At 42.5% G+C, this 22,091-nt stretch overlaps 1 protein-coding gene across 2 annotated transcripts in view; it reads right to left on the reverse strand.

Annotated features, from left to right (window-relative positions):
• Positions 1–3,609: 3,609 nt before the first annotated feature.
• AKR1A1 (aldo-keto reductase family 1 member A1) overlaps positions 3,610–22,091 on the reverse strand; it is a 29,556-nt gene continuing 11,074 nt past the window's right edge. For both annotated transcript variants that reach the window (XM_075616131.1, XM_075616130.1), the window contains exons 3-9: positions 14,941–15,060; positions 13,578–13,729; positions 12,514–12,709; positions 11,416–11,615; positions 7,586–7,658; positions 4,758–4,844; positions 3,610–3,961 (exon numbers count right to left, since the gene is read on the reverse strand). In XM_075616131.1, the coding sequence (XP_075472246.1) occupies positions 3,896–3,961; positions 4,758–4,844; positions 7,586–7,658; positions 11,416–11,615; positions 12,514–12,709; positions 13,578–13,729; positions 14,941–15,060 (894 nt within the window). In that variant the 3' untranslated portion in view covers positions 3,610–3,895. The remainder of the gene's footprint in view (positions 3,962–4,757; positions 4,845–7,585; positions 7,659–11,415; positions 11,616–12,513; positions 12,710–13,577; positions 13,730–14,940; positions 15,061–22,091) is intronic.

The following is a 22,091-nucleotide window of genomic DNA, read 5'->3' on the forward strand; positions in this document are numbered from 1 at the left end:
CCACCGAACAACCTGAAATTGCGACAGACGTGCGCACGCGTCGCATAGCAGCAACCCTGAACTCGGCCTCAAAGGGTGTGAATTGCTTGAAAGCTCCCATATTCCATGCTGACACAGCAAAAAAAGTATCTATTTTAATGTGCCAAATATTAGAGGGTCTGGAATAATGCTCAATTATAATAAAGTATTGATCCCCATCACAAACATTCACTTGTATTAAACATGTGTAGGTAGTTAGTGGTAAGAAAAAGTAGCCTTATTAATTTCAAATGACCAGAGCACATTTACAATCCTCAAATATGGGAACATCAATACATTTTCTTATGATATTATTAGCAAAATAACAAAGAGGAGGATAATTGGTGCCTGTTAAATTATTAATTTCTGAGATATTTCCCCCCCCCCCCCCCCCCCCCAAAAAAAATGTTATTGTTTTTTGATCGTGAGAGTACAAAAGAGTATATGGGGAATGGGGAGGGGAGGGGGGTGATTCAGTGGTAACTTTTCCACTTATACAGAAATATTACATTATTTCAGGTACTACAGTATATATTGTTATAGATTCCAGAATCCACCTTGAACTGAAATCGATCAGGGAGGACCACATGGTAGGAGATGAGCCAATTTGACTACCAAGTGTGTATACATATCTAACCCTAGGGAGACGGATGAGGGTAGAGTCTTGTGTATGAGGTGGACGCCTAGCCGACTGGATATTGTCGTATATCAGCCAGGGCTGCCACGTTTTCTGGAATTTAGAGCAAGTGTCTCCAAGGACAGCTGTCAGCGCTTCCATTTTAACAGAGTACCATACTCTATGTTTGACATGGCTGAGATTCGGTACCTCTGTGCTCATCCAGAGGGCTGCCATTGAGCATCACGTGGCCATCATAATGTGAGGTATTTCTAAATACATTCTTTTAATGGGGATGGGCAGCACTGCTGGACAAAGCCTTTGATCTGAAGGTAACAAAAAAATTCTCACTCTTAGGGATTCCGTGGTAGTCAGCGGCGGATTTCAAAATCAGCCGTCCCCAAGGCACTTGGCTGCGTCTGCCGCCTCCTTTCTGCAGCCCTCCTGCTCCTTTGGCATCCCAGCGGACCTTGGAAATGCGACGTTCGTGATGTCCGCGGCGTAATTTGACGCTGGGATTCCTAAGGAGCAGGAGGGCGACTGACACAGGCAAGGGCATTCCCATTAAGTCGCGAAACATATAGTGGCGGAAATTTTTGGCCGCCCTATCCGGACCTAATGGGAAATCCGACACTGGTGGTAGTCCCCTAGCGATACAGAAGATTGTGGTTTGTCGTCACACACCATATCTCTCACTCTGTGAATACCCCTTGCCCTCCAGTTGTCAAAAACCTGGGGAATTAGGACTGGAGAGAAATCAGGGTTTGAGGGAATTGGAGTTATGGCAGACATTGTGGTGGACAACTGGAATTTTCCTTAACTAGAGTTCCTAGAGGTTTATTCTGTGGGAAATCGTGGGTAGGCAGGTTTTAGCATGTTTGCGGACTGAGTCTGACTGCCAAAGCAAGAACACTATGTCCAGCGGGTCTCCGATAATTTATATGTTTTATGTGTCAAATGCCACGCAGAGGTCACGTGACATGACCCCGTGCATCATTTGATGCTGGAAATTAGGTAAGGGGGGCGTGAGCACAGGGGCTGGCAGGTGGGGCGCAGCACAGAAAGTTTACACACCCCTGGCTTCTAGCATATGGCATCAGTGAAATACAATGTATGGGAAACCAGGAAAGAAATCTTATCACTAAAAATGTCCTGGTTTCAAGTTGCCCCTGAAGTTCAAACCGCCTCAAAAATCTGTTATGGGAAAAACAACTTGAAACATTTTAACCTATTGAGTGCTGAATATACATATATATATATAATATATATATATCAACTACTAGATTGTAAAATCTCCAGGACAGTGATTTACTTTCCTGTTGTCTGATTTTATATTTGTTGCATTTATTCTATTATAATTCCCTGTATTGTGTTTTCTTATGTAAAGCGCTGTACACTCTGTTGTCTAGCTACCAATAGAACAGACTGTTCATTCGGCCAGGTTTAAAGTACTTGCATTATGCTTTGTAAAACATAGCATTGGCTGTACTAAGATAAATATATCACTAGAACACTACTGTGAAATATGTAAAAACAGCATCATATAACTGACGGGTGCTAGAAATGTTAGAGGAATACACACTTGTATGCTCTTTTATAGGTCCAATCCAAATAAGCAACACAAAATAAGGTGCAAGAGAAAGCTCTCCAACATGTAACATCCTGTTTAACGTCCCTGTGTTTTGAATTTTGTTGCAAATTTAGGTTTAATAGGCAAACATCCTAAAGTTCAGTAGCACATATCACAGAATATGTTATACACTGCTTTTATTACGGACTCATTTTGAGCTCGCACCTTATTAGGCTGGTTCTATACTGCCGGGGCGTGCTACGCCGTGCGCGCGCACGGTAGTTATAGATGGCTGAGGTCAGCCAGCCCTTCTATACAAAGGCCGCGCACGCGCACGGCAGGGAGCGAGGAGCCGACAGAGAGCGGGGAAGAGAAGGAAAATCATTTTTTCGCGCCGCTACCGGCGCTGAATGTATGTATATGTGTGTGTATATATGTATGCATGTGTATGTATGTATATGTGTGTGTGTGTGTTTATGTGTCTGTACAAATTTAATAAATATTTTATTTTTACCAATGTTTTTTTTTTTTAATAAGTAATAAATTACACATACATACACACACACATATACATACACAAACAAACACACACAAACACATAAACACAGTACCTTCAGAGCTCACAGCATACACAGTATACACACAAAAAGCATGCGGCACATGCACGCGCCTTCGAACAGGCACGCTCGCGCGGACGGCCGTACACACTATATAACAGCCCTTAGAAATAATGTTGCAGAAATTCTAAAGCCACACTGATCAAACAGTTGTGTAATACATCAAATATGTGAAGTGTTTGTAGTTTCCAGAAGACTGCATTGCTGCACACATGGCTTGCAGAGGAAATGAAAATCCAACCTAGACTGATCGGCTCCACTGCAGTTCCCCCCTCCTAAATGAATGAACCTCTTCAGTTGTAGAAGCTGCAGACTTATGCCCTAGAGCAGTTTCCATGTAATAAGTAAATCAGAAGATCTGAGTGCCATGCTTATTTGTGTTGTTCTGCAAGAAAAACCTTGAAAATGTGGAGGGGTGGGGGGTTACATTCAAAACGTATCTATTACAAAAGATAATAAATGAGTAATGCAATGGATTCATGTAGTTAAGGAATGATATAGTTGTAACAACTAGTAAACTCCTTTAATAATTTGTACTGTTTGAGAAGAAAGTAACAGCGCCCCTTGAGGGAGGATGAGGACTGCATTCTAGAGCCCTTTGAAACAGGCGTTGATTGATGATTTGGAATGGGGAAAACGTAGAATGTTTTCTGCATTCGGTGTTTTCATTAAAACCACACATACACACACACCACACCACACCACACATACACACACACCACACATACACACACACCACACACCACACACACACCACACCACACACACACCACACCTCACCCCAGATATATTCTTAAAAATTCTTTATTTCCATAAAAAAACAATGGATATTACCCTAATTCTTGGAACTCAACATTTTGACAGTGCTGCAGTCGAAGAGTGCACCGGCAGCTATAAAAGTGTTAACAATGACGTGGTCAAAATACAGAAAGTTACAAAACAACACATGCATCCAGGAGGTATCAGCAAGCTTTGTCTCTGTTTAATTTGTATGACAGCAAAGTGATTATATAAAAAGAGAAGTGCAACTACTGTTGAGCCTAGATAGGGCATTTCAGTGAGGAATCTATCCAATTAATATGGGTCGTTAAATGGATAAAAGGGGTGTCCCGCATCCCTCTGAACAGATTTTCCACCCACCTGTAAAAATAAAAATATTTTGTTACATCTTGTTGCATCTATAAAAGAAGTATAAATACAAGGAATTGAAGGGGCAAATAGGAACAAGGAGGTGACAAAGATGTAGGCACAGAATAATATGTTGTAGGAGGGAGACCACATGCATTAAGTAAACCAAGAAACGGAATAACATTCTTATATCCAGTACAGAAATAACTGCTCAGATGAAAAACAGCAATGTTTTAAGCACTGTGTGTGATCCGATCTAAGGCTGCGCCCCCGCTAGCGCTGAGCAGGCGGTGCTTGCCACGGTTACTTACATATATAGATATATGTAAGTCCCCGCTCACGCCGTGCACGCGCGTGGGCACACACGCTCACCGGCGCTTGGCGCTTATGTAAACAAAACAATCTAACTTTCCAGTGTGCTCAATGCTCCCCCCCGCGCGGCCGTGCGCGTTAATGACAGGTCACCCAGCGCTCATGCTTGGAGCGCTCTCCATGCATGAGCGCGCTCAGCGCCAGCGGGACTCAGCCTAAGTTTTCATTTACACGGCACATACAGTGTAAGTATCTGACTTGTGCATGACCAGTCACTCCTTAGAATAGAGGCTGAAAAGTTAGCACATGTTAATGTCCCACATTCAGGCTCATGCCGATCCCATGTAATATTTTGGCTTTGAAACAGAATGAGAAAACGGCACTTACATTTAAAAAAAAAAATTTCTTTGAACTAAAAAAAATGAGATAATTCCATTCTGACACCTAGCTCCTACAAACTGTGTATCAGATTGACTGCAAGATAAAGTTACTGTACCGTAATTAGTGGGATAATATATCTCCAGTTCTTATTCAGGGATCCAATCTTCTTCATCTCTTCTTCTGTCAGACAGAAATTAAACACCTGTCATAAGGAGAGAAAAAAAAGTATTCTCTTTAGAATCTTTTATTTAAGTCTCATAGGAACATCAATTTAAAATACAAAACTAGCTTAAAGGGGTCATTGTTTCTTGACCATTTTTTTCGTCTTCTAATGCAGCAGTTCTATACATTTAGGGCAATGTAATTATCTAAGGTGCAGTTCGATCTGTTCTCCCGTGATCGATCGGCGAAGATCCTGTATCTATGGTTCACAATATGGCTGCCTATTTCAAAAGAGAGATCACAGTTTTTTTCTAAATGGTTGTTATAGCAAGCCAAGGAAGCTTAGCGCATTAAAACACATTAATAAGGGCATAAAGAGTCAAAACAGGATTCAGTAATAATAATAGCATGTTCTTGTATAGTGCTACTAGTTTTGACATAGCGCTTTACAGAGACATTTTGCAGGCACAGATCCCTGTCCCATAGAGCTTACAATCTATGTTTTTGGTGCCTGAGGCACCGGGAGATAAAGTGACTTGCCCAAGGTCACAAGGATCTGACACCGGAAATTGAACCAGGTTCCCCTGGTTCAAATGTGCCAGTCAGTGTCTTTACTCACTGAGCCGCTCCTTCTCCCAGTAAGCATCATCTAATACCACACAACTAATTTATTTAAAAAAACAAAACATAGGATTTTAAATGTAATGATTCTTTAATTCCATCCTTTCTATTTTCCATATGCTGTAGACATATTATGAATTAATATTTGTTTCAGTGGCAGACGAAGAATTAAAAGGGAGGGCAGCAACTGGCACCACACCTTGCAGAGTTGGAGGTGTTAGGCCTCGGCCCCAGTGTCTACTGCAGCGCTCGCTAAGGAATGTGCTGCAGGAACAAGATCCGCCTCTCAATGGGGCCGGTCCCAGTAGCTGCCTGCAAGCGCATGTAGCGATCGCGATGCGCGACAAGATTTTTGTGTTTTCTTGTGGCGACGGAGCGCTGGCCACTTCACGGCGGCGGTTCAGCCAATGAAGGCGAACCAGCCGCGTAACGTCATGGCCGCGCCCCCGCCACGCCCCCCCCCCCCCGCCGGATCTCCTGCTCCTCACAGAAAGCTCAACCAGACACCGCAGATCGCTGATTTCACACGTGCAGGCGCCGCCAGCACAGCAGTGTACACTGGGGCACATAGCTTAAGGCCAGGCAGGGGACAGGCGCGCTGGCGCTCGTGCGCTGCGCCCTGCTCGGCCGGGCCATTCGTGGCCGACTGGGTGTGTCCTCGTCTGGGTGCGCGGCCATGACGTCACGGAGCTGGTTCGTCCTCACTGGACGAACCGCTCACGTGACGCGCTTGCGAGCGGCAAATTCAAATTTGCTTGCTCTAAGCGCAGGGCGGGCGCAAGCGCTTGATCACGCTGGCCACACACATTGCAGCAATGTATTTCATCGCGGCCAGCGTGAGTGCGCCCGCCCACTCAGCGCCACCCTGGCCGAGGCCTTAGGCTGCGCTTATAGTGCCAGCGATGCGACGGCGATGCGACATCGCATCAAAACAAATGCATTGTCACCGTCGTCTGCGCTTATAGTGCATGCAACGGCGACAGTGCAACCAAGCGACAGCGCTACCAAAAATCTGGTAGTTGCTGTTATTTTATTTTTTCAGCGACGGTCTCCCCTTGTGGCCAATCAGAGAGCTTCTCCGTCCCTCTGCCCTCCTCCTTTCTGACGTCACTGGCCAGTGACGTCGCCTAAACTTAATTTACAACTATTGCAATGGCGACTGCGACAGGTGACGTCATCAGTCGCATAGCTGTCAGTATAAGCGCAGCCTTACACATCTCACAGGAGCATGCAATACTTTGCGAGCAATGTAACGTACGACTCACAAGAAGATACATTTTGTAATGATAATGCTAACCCCATCAGTATCCAACAGCTACACATATGTATCATTATTCCAAAGGCGTTCTGTTGATTTACATGTCCGACCTGGAATTGGGAGAGCCAGAAAGTTTGTGTTTGTAGCAAGAGAGTTTAGTTAGACCAGGGGTTGACTGAGCCACTGATTGAACCACCTGTGCTGAAGCAGGTATATCCTGAAAACCTGACCTGTTGGTGGCCCTTGAGGACAGGAGTTGGCCTCCTCTGAGTTAGACATTAACATTTTATAAGTGGTAGGAAAACATTGTTAAACCTACAAGTTCTTTATTCTTCGGCTGGTGATGCAGGGAAAAAAAACTGTACATTACAAGTGAAAAATCAAGCATCGGCTATTTTTTTTTTTTAAGATATAAAGGGTGACAGTTGTGATTTAAGTGTTAACTAGGTTTTACCCAATACTTTCATTTTATATTGTATTTTTTTTTTTTAAATCAGGAGATAGTGAACCATGCGTTCTTTTTAAAACTAGTGTTTAGAAAATGAGGGAATAGTCATGATTATGGTTTATACCAGGGGGGTGGCCAACTCCAGTCCTCAAGGGCCACCACAGTTTTCAAGATAGCCCTGCTTCAGCACAGGTTGCTCAGTCATTCTGACTGAGCCACTAATTGAGCCAGCTGTGCTGAGGACAGAATATCCTGAAAACCTGATCTATTGGTGGCCCTTGAGGACTGGAGTTGGCCGCCCCCGGGGTGTAATAATGGTGGTATACATGTAGTGCAACTCTATTTCAAGACTGATCAGATAAATGCAAGTTTGAGTGCACCGGGGAAACGAATGAGCAGGTGAGTATGTTGCAATGTAACCAGATGCTCTGTGCAATGCGGTGCAGACGCTTACCTGAAGGTTTTGTAAAATACGAGCAGGGGTGACACTTTTGGGAATAGTAACAACCTTGCGCTGTACTTGCCACCTGGGAAAGAATAATAGTATGTTACTTTTCATTGAGTGATGATAGGGTGTGCACAGTTATACAAACACATTTACAATGATGATAAATACAGTACCTGTTTGAAGTCTAAATGTATTTAGGGAAAGTAACAAGATATGGAGTTCCTCAAAAAGGATCTGGGGCTCCAAAGGGTGCAAAGAGACACTGTTTTTCTTTACGCTGATCTCTTATTATAAGGATATTTGTCCCTGGCAAAATGTCCATAAACAGCATATAGATTTTTCAGGCTAGTTATTTAATGAGGATGATGCCCAACTGTCTCTCTTTATCTATGAGAATATGCAGCAACCTGGCAAAGGAGATAACCTTCAAGATTTCAGCGGCAACTCTCCCAGTTTACAAAGAAAAAGAAAACACAAGAGCGCACCAAAATGAGAGAAATGAAGTGTATTACAATCAATAAACAATAGTAACCACTTACATGAATAAAAACTTTAATAATCCCCGGTCTCGATCGTAACTCCTTTAGTAGGGCATCAAATAGGGTAAGCAGGGGCAGTATCACTCCTCAGAGACCAGTCCCGCGCGCTGGGGCTGTCTCTGTAGCGCTGTAACGCTGTCAGACCTCCACGAGTGTCACCGTGGTGTACTGCGTGGCGCGCATGCGCAGGAAATGAAGCCCCCTGTAGCTGTCCTTGAGATGCCTGTCCGTTTCAGTTTTGCGATCGTGATCGGAATAAAAACCACTTGTGTGTATACTGGCTATGAGTAGAATATAAGCCAGCAACACCATTCGCGACGCGTTTCGTATACTTCATCAGGCATCTCAAGGACAGCTACAGGGAGCTTCATTTCCTGCGCATGCGCGCTACGCACTACACCAAGCTGACACTCGTGGAGGTCTGACAGCGTTACAGCGCTACAGAGACAGCCCCAGCGCGCGGGACTGGTCTCTGAGGAGTGATACTGCCCCTGCTTACCCTATTTGATGCCCTACTAAAGGAGTTACGATCGAGACCGGGGATTATTAAAGTTTTTATTCATGTAAGTGGTTACTATTGTTTATTGATTGTAATACACTTCATTTCTCTCATTTTGGTGCGCTCTTGTGTTTTCTTTTTCTTGGAACTTGGCATCGCCGTCAGAGTTCTCCGTTGGGATCCATCTTGGAGGTGGGGGAAGACACCTTGAACAACAGGAGCAGCAAAAGATCAGAGAGGAACTATCATTCCACATCCTTAAAGAGCAAGAGCGCGGACGGGACACTTCTTCCAGTTTACAAACTTAGCCCATTATGATGAGTAAATACTCAAAAAGAGTCACAGGCTGCTGCGATGAGGATCCTTTGATTGAATGAATGTCTTCAGACACTTGTAGGGATCATCTGCCCAATCTGTGTGCGAATTGTGTGCGAACCGTGTGCGAACACTTGTGTGCGAATCTGCCAAAATACTGGAACAATGGGAGAGAGCAAAAAAAAAAATGCGCCGTTCCACCAAGCGTAATGAGAAGAGAGAGGGCGACTTCCATGAAAAAAAAATTCAATTTACCGGATCATGCTACAAACGGAGGAATAGCAATTCCACCGACATGTTTCGTGCGATATAGGTCGGTGGAATTGCTATACCTCCGTTTTTAGCATGATCCAATAAACTGATTTTTTTTTCATGGAAGCCGCCCTCTCTCTTCTCATTACGCTTGGTGGCGCATCGTTTTGTTTTTTTTGTGCTCTCTCCTAAATGTATTTAAGGTAGGCCGCTAGGCCAGGAACATTTAAAGACTGTGCATCGGAGTGGCGGGCACAGGGCTAGGAGTGGCGGGCACAGGGCTAGGAGTGGCGGGCGCAGGGCTAGGAGTGGCGGGCGGCTGCGTGGCGTCAGAGCTGCGCTTACGGGACTAGGAGCGGCGATCACCCGAAGTTAATTTTCAGAGTGGCCAATAGTACAGTGGAGACCTGCCCAGCGGTGAGTTGTATTGGCGGCGGGCAGCCGGCGGCGCTTGGGCGTGACCATAGGTCCTATACCGGCTAGAATCTGGCACTGATCTTTTTTATGACGGTGCCTTTAACATTCCTCCTTACAAGCGATATCCAATTATTATACACACCCAAAAAAGAAAAGACATGCAAACTGTCCCATAATCATGTAAGCCAATACAAATAATATTAAAGTACCACAGAGAGGTGCTAGGATCGTTTTCTAAACAATGCAGTGAGAATACAAAGCACTATATGCTGCACACTCTCCGTGAACTATATAAAATAATGCGCATCTAGAAGACTGATGCACCCACAACAGAATAGAACTATTTAATAATAAAAATAATATTTGTTGAAAACATTGAAATTAAACGGCTGCTGCATCCATGTACCGTTTGACTATCACACATCTTCCCATTTGCCAAGAGCAGAAAGGTTGGAATACTGCTTCCTACATTAATGAGCCTTGTACTGTGCTTTGCATAGTTCTCCGATATTACTAGGCTACTGTACAATTGTAAAGAGAACAGAGACTGTTGATATATTTGAATACATCACTGAAGATGCTCTTTTTGTGTTTCCATACCACTGCAGTTGATTGTTCTAATAAACTTATATAGTGAGACACCTCTGTCAAGTTCAACATCCAGAGGCTTGTCCCTTCATCGAGCGGTTATATAGCAATATCGAGGCTATGGATGCAGCGGAGAGGCCCAGCCTGCCTGCCACGTAGACGCTATATCGTAATACCAAAGGGGTGAACACAGCAAGCAGGACCCGTGAAAGGGATTCTTATCAAGCCACAATCAATCTGACATTTATTATGTTCGACACCAAATGTTTCAGATAAGTTGTTGTATATATCACTCCTTGCTGATAAGACTTTGTTACTTATTTTTGAAGAAGCAGCATCGCTGTATTATCTTCAAAAACAGCAATAACATGATCGCATTCCACAGAGTTGTAACTATGATCATAGATCTACAGACACAGCCGCTATATAAAGCAAATACTTACCTTTATCCCAACCACCTGTTCCTATCTGTCAACTTATCTGTGATCAGACTACAATAACATACTGGGGGGAGGGGGAGATCTGTGTGTTAATTTCTACCTTCAACTTTGGGAGGTTTAATATTGGGGTATTTAATTTATTGAATAAATATTGTTCTTGTGATTAAGTAGTTCTATTTTGTTATGTGTTTATCAGTCCTCTAGGTGTACATTTTGTTTTTGTTCACGTAGCGCGTGCAGGACATAGCTCTTTGTTTTCTCGAATTTTTAATTACCGCTGATGTTTTATGTACTTCTTACACGGTAAGCCTTTCCTGTTTCCAGCCTTTGTTACAGTGCACACTTACTGCAGCTATGTCTTCATGCGCATGCATCAAGTACTGTATATGGGTATATTTATTGTAGAATGCAGCATACATTGTCTGCAATACATGGGAAAAAATGTAATACTCTAGGAATAACCAACCCACTTGCACATAGGTGAATGCGCATGATTTGTATACGAATAAAATGTTTGTTGGTGGCCTATAGAGAGGTTTGAGAACCACTGCAAAATTCCATTACACAACACTTACAATTAAATGTTATTATTGACATAATATGCAACATTAAAAGGATGCTGCATTTCTGGAACCACGTAATATTAGAATTGTGTGTTGGAGAAAATAAAACTTTTTCAGGTAGCTGAAGGTACCCAGCTATAATGCACAGGCACAAACATGAATCCTTAGCCAGCAACATACCTCTGCCTTGTCAGTTACACAATACATTGTGCTATACACCTACCGCAGAAGGATCTGAGCTTCGGATTTGCCATATTTTTTTGCCATTTGTATGATGTCGGGTTCCTCTAGCAGGACTGGATCTTCTGGCTTTCTCCAGCTCCGATCTGGGGATCCCAGAGGACTATAGCCCGTAAATACAAGCCCATGTGCACGACAGTGAGCAATCAGCTCAGTCTGAGCAAGGTATGGGTGGCACTCGGCCTGTAAGAGAAGGCAGATGATGTTATCACATCTATGGATTTGACACATGCAGTGTTCAAAGGATTTACACCAACACTGTTCATTTCACAGGAAGGAAGAGTAACCCTAGCAGACAAGAATGGGCTCTCAAACTCATCAAACAAAGCTACACTTTAGTCTACATATCTACAAAGAGCATACAGTGGGATACGTTACAGGGAAATTCTTAAGGAACTGATGTAGGGTTTCAATAGTAATTATTGAACGTCTTCATATTTACAGACATATGCTAACTCTTCTTGGAGCCAATTAATTAATTTAAAAAAATGTATATATATATATATATATATTAGAAAAACCAAACACCTTTCTGAATAATGTTGTAGCACTGTAGTTCCCAATATTTTCCTCTAGAGGGTGTTAGTACATATTCTATTTTACTTCAGGCTGAGCAGAGCTGTTCCAACTAGTTTTACAAAGGGTCCAGAACTCCTGTCCAGATCGAACACAATTAGAAGTAGAACGGCTGCAAGAGCCATAATGTGATTTTGGATACACTGAAAGACATTATGGGAGGTGTTTCTACGGGTCAATGTGTGAGTACTGTCCTCCATTTTTGTCCCTTCTAACAACCTTAAGTAATTTGGGAAGTGGTTACAATGCATGAAAAAAAGGGAAAGATTTAATTGAGACATAATGGGATGAAGCCATTTATCTTCCCTTTAGGTGGATCAATACACACCACCAAACGTGCGCTGGAATCAAACTACCTGACGGAACATAAAGTTTTTTTCCCCCAACCAACGCAGACAGAATAGCAAATCTTTAATTTCCTGCCAGACACATATCCTCCATATTGAGCATCTATCTTTCCATGAATCGTTCAACGGTTATAAGATATGAGTGTAGCTTTCCAAACCTGCAACACAGCCGGCTTCACAGCGGCAATACTGATGATATCATCAACTTGTCTTTTATTAAAGTTGGAGAGCCCAATGGCCCTGGTCAGTCCCTTCGCCACCAACTTCTCCAAGGCCTTCCAGGTGTCTCTGTAATCCGTAGAGTCGTACTGAATGGTCCCATCAGCATTTTGTGGGAAAATATTATCTCCGCTCCTAAAGCATTTAAAACATGGCATTTGTTTTGAGTGCGTATGCAGCATATGATATTCAGATTTGTATATTCTGTAGAAGTTATCACACCCCGTCCCACTGAATACGCCTCACTTTAAAACAATTAATGTTGGTGTTTCAACCCTCACGTAAAAAAATGAATATTTATCAGCGAATATGAACTTGCATGTTATTTTGCCAGGCATGAGGTGGGCAGTTAACATTACTTCACATAAGCATGATCTGCTGTGTTGAGGTGTTATGGTGTTGCAAGGGACTGGCTGCCAATATACTAATCTTAAAACAATCCCTCCTTGTTTATTTTTTTACGTGGAGAGGCCAGTGGGTCACCCAGAGCTGATACGTGCTATATTCAGCTCTGGAGGGACCCCCACCCCACCACTTCCCTGGGGAACACTCTCATCCCCCCAAACATAATGGCCATCAAACTACAGGCCAACATGTAGCCACATCATCGGTTGCAGCTTCCTATTGAACAGCTATTTCATTCCCAATGCAAATTAGTAATATAGTCAACTTCCAAGCTAAGTGTCACAGGAATGGGGTGGTTCATGTAGCTGAAATTATAGCGGTACAGGTCCGTGGCACCACCCAGTACCTGTCCTGTAAACAAAAGTGAGGTTGGTAGTGGGGGATTGCTACTTTATTTCCCCTTATCTTTCTTTAAACAGCTGTCCCTCCTTGGCCCTGTAATGAACATGGTAGAAATGATTAAGTATTTCAATCAATCTGGCACACGAGAAGTTAATTACAAATTAACCAAGAGGTTGGTTACAAATTGTCTTAAAAGACAAGACTTGTTTAATTGTTTTTTATGCACATATTAAAAAAAAAAAAAAAAACATCTTACTTGAAGGCATACGGCCAGTGCATAAGATATAGGTCCAAATAATCCAGTTGAAGGTCTTTCAGTGACTTCTTCAAAGCCGATTCCACATCATCTGGATGATGCTTGTTATTCCACAGCTTCGAGGTTACAAATACCTCTTCTCTCTTCAGACCCTTTTAATGAGAAACAGCTAAAGTACAGATTGTGCATCTACTAAATTAACCTTATTTTTATTTATTTTTAAACTCGCAAAACATTCACTGTTCTGCTAACGATAAAGGCCCATGATTGCTAAGCGGTTGCATTTCAAGTGAATGGGCCTTACGATTTCTGGTGCCAGAAGGTGTCTTATGGCGTATGACTGCTGAGAAAATGGCTCAAAATCCTGTTTCAGCAAAACTTCACACGTATAGTAATTCGGTTTGACATTCTCCAAACCCCTACTGCAGGCCACCCTCCTCTGAAACCAAAAGGTCTATTCTTAAGATTGGTGTTATGCTCGGGGGTGGCGGAGTTGAGATGGAGGCATGCATAATAACCCTTGAGCACACATCATTAAATACAAAATGTGTGTGTATACCCAGGATCACTATACACGGTTGTATTATTTGCAATGGGCAAATATGAAACAATAGTTTAGTCAAGTTATAAGACATTTAACGATTTTCAGCCCAAAAACATCTAATTAAATGCCAGCTCTTTGCTGCCTATGTTAGTAATATGTAAAACAGGGCTCTTCAACTAGTTCTTCAAAAGGGGCCAGATCTGAAAACATTACGTTGTACAAGGGACATTAGTTTATTGCAATGTCATTTTGGATACATTTCAGGACTTGAAAATTATTATATTTAAAAAAATGTCAAGCGTTTATATTATCTGTGCCATATATATTTACATAACTTTAACTTACTTAACTAAGTGAGTTTCAGTGTCAAAAAATGTCACTTAGCTGCCTAAGCAACGTGTATGAAATTAGCAGGAGCAGAGTCCAAGGGCCGCATCAAGTCCCAACGTTGGCTACGTTTGGGCCATGGCTCGCACCTTGAAGAGCCCTGATGTAAACCATCCTTCCTAAAGAAGATCCCAGGAGATACCATGTCTTTCACTTTGTCAAGTTCTAACCCCTGTACTAATTTACACAACGCACCCGATGTCCTAATGACACGAATAATAGTATTTGGCTCATTAATAAAGTTTTATTCATTTTTTGTTTACGTTGCATTTAAAAGTACGCCAATAAATCACAATTATTATATATAATTCTGTATTGCTTTTGGGCACAATTAACGAATACGACTCCAAAGACCTGAGGGGGGAAAGAACTCATGTTATGGAAAAGTAAAGGAATCTGAAAGACAACTCTAGTGTCACGTGTGAGTTTTACCTTTTCAGCCCCAACGCTTTCTTTGATAGCTTCTCCCACTTCGGTTTCGTTTCCATACACAGAGGCACAGTCAATGTGACGATATCCCACGCCAAGTGCATACTTTACTGCATCCTTCACCTGTCATGAGATAGAGGAGAAGACAAGTCAATGACATGCAGGAGCTGAACAATCATAAGATGCAGGAGTAAGAGAATATACCAGTATATGTATGAATCTTGGTAATCCTGCTTCTTACATTTGGTGCCGATCTCTCAGAAGTAGAGGTGAAAGCCACTTCAGATGGATTTATTTGACGCAAAGAGAGAACAACTACAACAGCTATACAGTAGGTACATTTGATACATCTCAATATAATATTGCATCCTCACATCCAAATCTTCCTATAACTACTTCCCAGAATGCTCACTGGTGCTAGTGGTGCAAACTTGTCGTAAAGCACCTTGATACAAGGTGACGCCATTAAAGGAGCACTCCAAATTACATGTTTTTAATAGGATTGAAGCAGGGGGTCCCCGGAGCTGAACCACTTTGATTACAGCTATGTGGACCCCCTTCTTCCCAAGATAGTTATTCTGGAAGGGGGGTGCCAGTATCTCTCTGCTTTTTAAAATGTCCCGGTCACGCGGGCCAATACGGAGACACAAGGGATGATGGCACGGGTTCCTATTGGCTTACGGGACATTTAAGCCGCCATTTCAATAACCCCAACCAGCACAGCCGGAACTGCTACGGGCACCCCCTTCCAAGATAAGTATCTCAGGAAGCAGGGGGGGGAGGGGCAGGAGCTGAAATCAACATAGTCCAGTTCCAGAACCCCTTCTTCAAACCTCTATAACATAAAAAGTCACTTGGACTGCCTTTTTACAGCGGTGCCATCTGCAGCTGTTTTTTGAGTAATGATTCAGTTGATACGCACCAATAAATTACATCATTATTGCTAAACATATTTATGTATTATTAGTGAAGCTCTGAAAGCTTCTTTAATAATATCTAGATCACAGTGAGACAATTTGTCATCTCATGCGTCCCTTAACAGGTATTAATGTTAATCTCCTAGCCATGCCTCGGGACACAGAGTCGTATACATAAATTATCACATGGCATTTATATACTGTAATGTTTCCATTGGATGTCATTATAATCAAATAAACAGACATTTTAAAGAAAAGCGAAAAGAAACCGTGTACAATGGTAGCAGGGCTGTGGGGCTATGCCTTGGTGCTGGCTGTAACCCACGCACACACACGGCTGGGGCTTTTTATGAACCCCAGATGAGGCAGATAATTGAGCCAGTACTTTTATAATAAGTATTATATTCCAGGTGCCCTCAATTGCTTGCATCCACGTTTCATGCATTCATAAACAGACATGTTGGACACTCTACATTCAACATGAAAGGACTTCAATGGCCGCATTTTCATTTAAATGTTCATTCAAATGTTCTCTGCTTTGAAAGCACAATGCCTGAGCCATATGTTCAAAAGGGGACAGGCAGAAATGGTCTTTGTTTCTCTGCAGAATCTCCGCCTAGTCTAAGCAAACTATAAATGTATGTGCCAGAAATGGAATAAAAGATTTCAGGAGTGGCTGCAACAGAATGGGGGAGAGCTGTTCTTTCTGAGGTCAAGGGAGGCTATTTCAAATCCTGCCAGAGATTCATATTTGCCTGATCAAATAAGGAAGTATAGTACTGTACATACAGTAGGTACAGCAAGTAAGCATGAGTAACGCAGATAGTACAGATAACACCTGTGGACGAATTTGTACATCCCAACCCGTTTTGCCGAATCCGCGGATTGGATTCTATAAATCCGTCCACGGGTTGCGGTATTAGTGATAGTAATAAAAAAAAAATCACCAAAATGCAAATCGCCCTTCGTGACATTGTTCCGCTGACATTTGTGGACCAAAGGAACCGGCAGATCCGCTGCGGATCCAAATTCGCCAAAAACATTTGCCCATCTCTACACATTAGTTCCTTCCTTTCCTGTAGAGCAGGGGTTCTCAAACCTTCCTGTACCACACACCGCGTCAGTGTTAATCATTTTTTTGGAGAACAACCATACTCGCACTTCGTTCTATTTATCAATGTAGTCATATGCAGTAAACGGTCCATAAACATGTTTAAAAAAAAATCATTTAGGGGTGACAGAAAAAGTGCAGCATGCAGAGCAGAACTGTACTCGGGACTAGCGTTTGGGAACCATTGCGGCAGACGAGCGTACAGTATAGTCTTTATTGCCCGAGATAAAGGGAAATGAAGCATAAAGTGCCAAGTTGACGTAGAACTGGTATTATGCCCCAAAATAAAGTTTCCCAAATCAAAGCAGCGCTTCTTCTCACTTTGTTTAAAAAAAAAGAGGCGTTCTCCCCAACATCGCATATCCACTAAAGTCTGAAGGTTAACACAGGAGCTTAATATCCCATTCAGACCCTGAACCTATTTTAGTAAAGGACTCATTGACTTATATACTTCCCAAAACACTCCTTTATAGAATACGCGGAGAGATACCTGTGAACACACCTAAGATACCTGGCAAATATGCTAATGGCAATCATTTAAATAAACTTTGCGTGTTCCAATTAGCATATCTCCCAGGTATCCCAGGTGTGTTAACATCACCTTACTGGAAGCTAACGCAAAGTTGCGGTACAATAATGTGATGATAAGGAAAACACTAGCTGTTGTATATAATTAGCTTTGGGAAAGTAACATGACGGTTTTAGGTAACATCCCGTTATGAGCTCAGAGATCAAGGAGCCTTGTGGATCTGGCCCATAATTCTTAATCTGAGAATCTGACCCGAGGAAGAGACACTGGTCTGATAAATCTCTATTTTTCATGATCTTTGCATAGTGCATAGTTCTAGATGTCTTCGTTAATTTTGCAGGTGGCCATTCCTTATTTTTTTTTAAATCTTTTCACTGATGTTTTGCCATTGCTGAAAGGAAAGCATTAAACACACAAATAGCATCTCAATATGCAACGACAATATTGGTTCTCAAACTGTGGGCCCTGGACGGCAGTGTTCCCCAAAGACTTTAGTGGTAGTCCCTGAAGCATTTTAATATTTACTTCACTTCTGTTCTGCAGTCTGTGCATTTTCTATCACCACCAAAGATGGCAATTTAGATACAGTTCCAGTACTTTTAAAATATAAATATTAAACCTACAATAATTAAAAGAACCAAGGGGGTGACTCATTAAGGTCAATGGCAGTCATGCCTGTTCGGGAACATTATCCCGCAACGGATCTTAGTGAATTACCACCCAAGTGTAAGTATAGTTCTTATGGGTACTAAGGGCGTTATTCATTAAACTGAGATAGTGCAGATTGGGGCACTATCGCTCCCATTAACTGCAGTGAGTTTTTTTCATACAATAATGTCTCGATCACACTATCACAATTTAATAAATACATATAATAATTTAATAAATAAACCCCTAAGTGTAAGTATGATTGCCCTTCAAACTATTATTAATACTGAAGGAGCTCTCAATATGGAAAAGTTTGAGAACCCATGCACTACATTCAATATATATCACTAGAGGTGATTATTCCTTTCACTCATTCTATGTCAAAACTATTGATTTTTGTACATACATTTTCTTTAGATTTGACTTTCCAATTTCCGGGGAGGTTCGTCAACACCAATAAATCGGGCGTATTCACTGAAAACCAGTAATTATTACAACACTGCTGCAGCTTTATCTGTTAGGATTATGTCCACTGAGAAGACTAGTGATGATTAAGCCTTCTGGGTGTACATGTCTACAATGTTCTTGTTTGATCTTTGTTTGAAACAATTGTACCAATCTTAATATAATAACTGACATCATTATATATCTCCAGAGGCTAAAGTGAAGCCCAAGAGACATTTCTAATATAATAATTACCAGCCGTCGCAGTGGTGTAATTGGTTGAGTACTTGTTTTTGTAACACCTGGAGATTGTAGACGTAGGTTTGCTTATTATTTAGGATGTTGGAGAAGGTAAAGGTGAAAAAAAGTCTCTATTGGGAAAACATAGGATTATTTGTATCAACATTCTGTTATTTACTCCAAAATGTAGAGTCAAAATGTCCATGTGCATCGTTTTTCCATGAGCAACAGATTGATGGAGTTTGTTATTTTGGTTTCTTACATCTGATGCTGAGATCTGGAGCAAAGCTCCTGTAGCCAGACCTGGTGTACTTAAATAATGCAAAGTTAAAGGGAAATTGTACGTCAAATGACGCCGCGGGGTCATGACGTCACGTTGCTATGGCAACGTGACGTCATGACGTCCAGACGCCGGGAATCAAGGTAAGGAGGAGGAGGGAGCGCGGAGAGGAGGACATCCGGCAGGGTGGCGCAGGGAAAAAAGTTTGCGCCCCCCTGCTACACACGATACATAAAAGCTTGGCCCCCTGCAGACGCACTTACCTGAACGCCCTCCTACTGTCTCTGTACGTTCTCCCCACCAATTAGATTGTAAGCTCCCCGGAGCAGGGACTCCTCTTCCAAAATGTTACTTTTATGTCTGAAGCACTTATTCCCATGATCTGTTATTTGTATTATTTGTTATTTATATGATTGTCACATGTATTACTAATGTGAAGCGCTATGTACGCTAATGGCACTATATACATAAAGACATACATACATACATACATACATACATACATACATACATACATACATACAAGTACCAGCACATATAATAAAACAAAACACACACTCATGAAAGTGGAGTAAATTTGGCTAAAAGCCGCATAGATGAAAAGCATACAGTAGATGTGAACTGGAGCTACATGAAACTCATGCTCTGAGCATCAACCTAATGCTATAATGTCCAATTGCGAACCTTGATACCTATCCTCTAAACTGCAGGGGTGAGCAAACTTTTTATGCCGAGCACCCCTTTTCATCCATAAAATTTCTCGGGCCCCCCCTGCCTGATGTAATCAAAATCACATGAAAAAAAAAAAAAAACCTTTATTAAACGGTATACAATATAAATCCAAATATGTTTAAATACTTACATATTTCAACAGCTCGCGCTTGCAAAATTAGGCTGCGTCCACGCTGCCGCTGAGAGCGGTGACATCACCAACTCTCCAAGCATGAGCACAGGGTGTCCTGCATAATTTTGCAAGCGTGGATCGGGGCTATTTGTGTGTGTTTGTGTGTTTGTGTGTGGCTGTGTGTGGCGACTGCTGCTGAGCGCACTTCAAAGTCAATTTTGTTTGTCTCCCCAAGTGCCAAACTTGGGAGAGCGTACGTGCACAAAGGCAATCCTTTGGGGGGGCATTCACCACCTCTTTGCTACCTCCCCCCCCCTTTTTTTTCTTCCTTCCCCTCCATGCTTTTTGTCTTGCTATCCCCATTGTCATCCAAACTCCTACCTACAGTATTATTTATTTTTTCCCATTTTCAATGTTGTGTTTTCACAGTTTTTTTACATTATTTCTGTACATTCATAGTATGATTGATATAGTGGCAGCCTACCCTTTCACTTGCAGAGGATCGCAGCGAAGCAGGTTGCCAGCAGAGGAGAGCAGGAACACAGCGCTATTGCAGGGCAGACACCGAAGGAGGGGCGCTTGACTTCACACTCAATCCCCACACACACTCAATCCCCCCACACACACACAATCCCCCCCCCAAACACACACACACACAATCCTCCCCACACACACTCAATCCCCCCACACACACACAACCCCCCAACACACACACAAACTCAATCCCCACACACTCAAATCACCACACACACACTCAATCCCCCCCCCTCCACACACAAACAATCCCCCCCTCCCCCACACACACACAATCCCCCCCCCCCACACACACACTCAATCCTCCCACACACACACAATCCCCCCCCCACACACACACACTCAATCCCCCCACACACACACAATCCCCCCCCCACACCCACACACAAAATCCTCCACCCCCACACACACACAAATTCCCCCCCCACACACACACACACAATCCCCCCCACACACAAACCCAATCCCCCCACACACACACACAAACTCAATACACACACACTTTCATTTCACCTGGGGGGGGCGACATGCTCCGATCCCCCAACACCCCATGCTGCTGAAAACTGGTGCGGGAAGCAGACAGGAAGAGAAGGAGGGGCTGTCTGTGTGCAGAGAGAAGCCCCGTCCCCTCTGCAAGACACAGACACATAGAAGCAGCACGGAGCTTCTGGCCGCCCCCAGGTTTTCCTGCAAGCAGCCCGCGCCCCCCCCCCACATAATCTTGCACCCCCCAGTTTGCGCACCGCTGCTCTAAAGTCTATTTTCTGAACCTTGAAACAAATCTTCTAAAATATATAAACAGACATTGGATGAAAGTATGGTGCTTTATGTGATAAGGACACAGCCTATAAAGTGTGGAGACAGAAATGTGCATATTCTTTTCTTGGAATGTTTTGTGGAATTCTTCAAATCCAAATCATTTGATAAAGAGAATACAGAGACAGATAAAAAAGGAGCAATACACAGCTATAAGCTGTTTCTATACTACACTCTCCTGACAACCTAACAGTAAGGTTATTAAAACAAGCTGTTCTGTTGCAATGCTTTTGTAAAGGAAAAACATTTTTTTGTGCACACTTTGCTTTTGTCCTTCCTCTCTTTCTAGTTTTTTTACTTTACCCTCCACACTTACAAACACTAAATAGAGATAGAGAATTATAAAGAGAAGCACAGTTCCACGTCAGGTAGGATATGACAGCATAAATTAAATCAAGTTACTATCTGGATTTAAGGTTATTATGTTTCAGTCTGTTTGAACTGTTCTGTAGATCAGTGTAATAGGTAAGGAATATTATTATTTTTTTATCTATAGAGGCTGGAACCCTGAGCTCATTATATTCAATGTTTGAAGTGTTCTCCTAATTTGATCCTGTCTCTTCTCACCGCTGCTTCAGAAAGGAACAAGGTTTCCTATAATTATAAGTTCCTCTCGTGTTCCTGGCAGCCGTACAAAAGAAATACTCTCCTTTTCCATCCCTCCCACAGCACAAACATTTACATTTAACCACTTGCCCACTGAATGTTTGGGGCATTGACTGCTCAAGTCTGGGGTCTGGCTTTCCATTCTCTTGTATCACAATAGAAAATGTAGCACGAGGTTCTGTATG

Source organism: Ascaphus truei, chromosome 10 (assembly GCF_040206685.1).
Source record: "Ascaphus truei isolate aAscTru1 chromosome 10, aAscTru1.hap1, whole genome shotgun sequence".
NCBI lineage: Eukaryota > Metazoa > Chordata > Amphibia > Anura > Ascaphidae > Ascaphus > Ascaphus truei.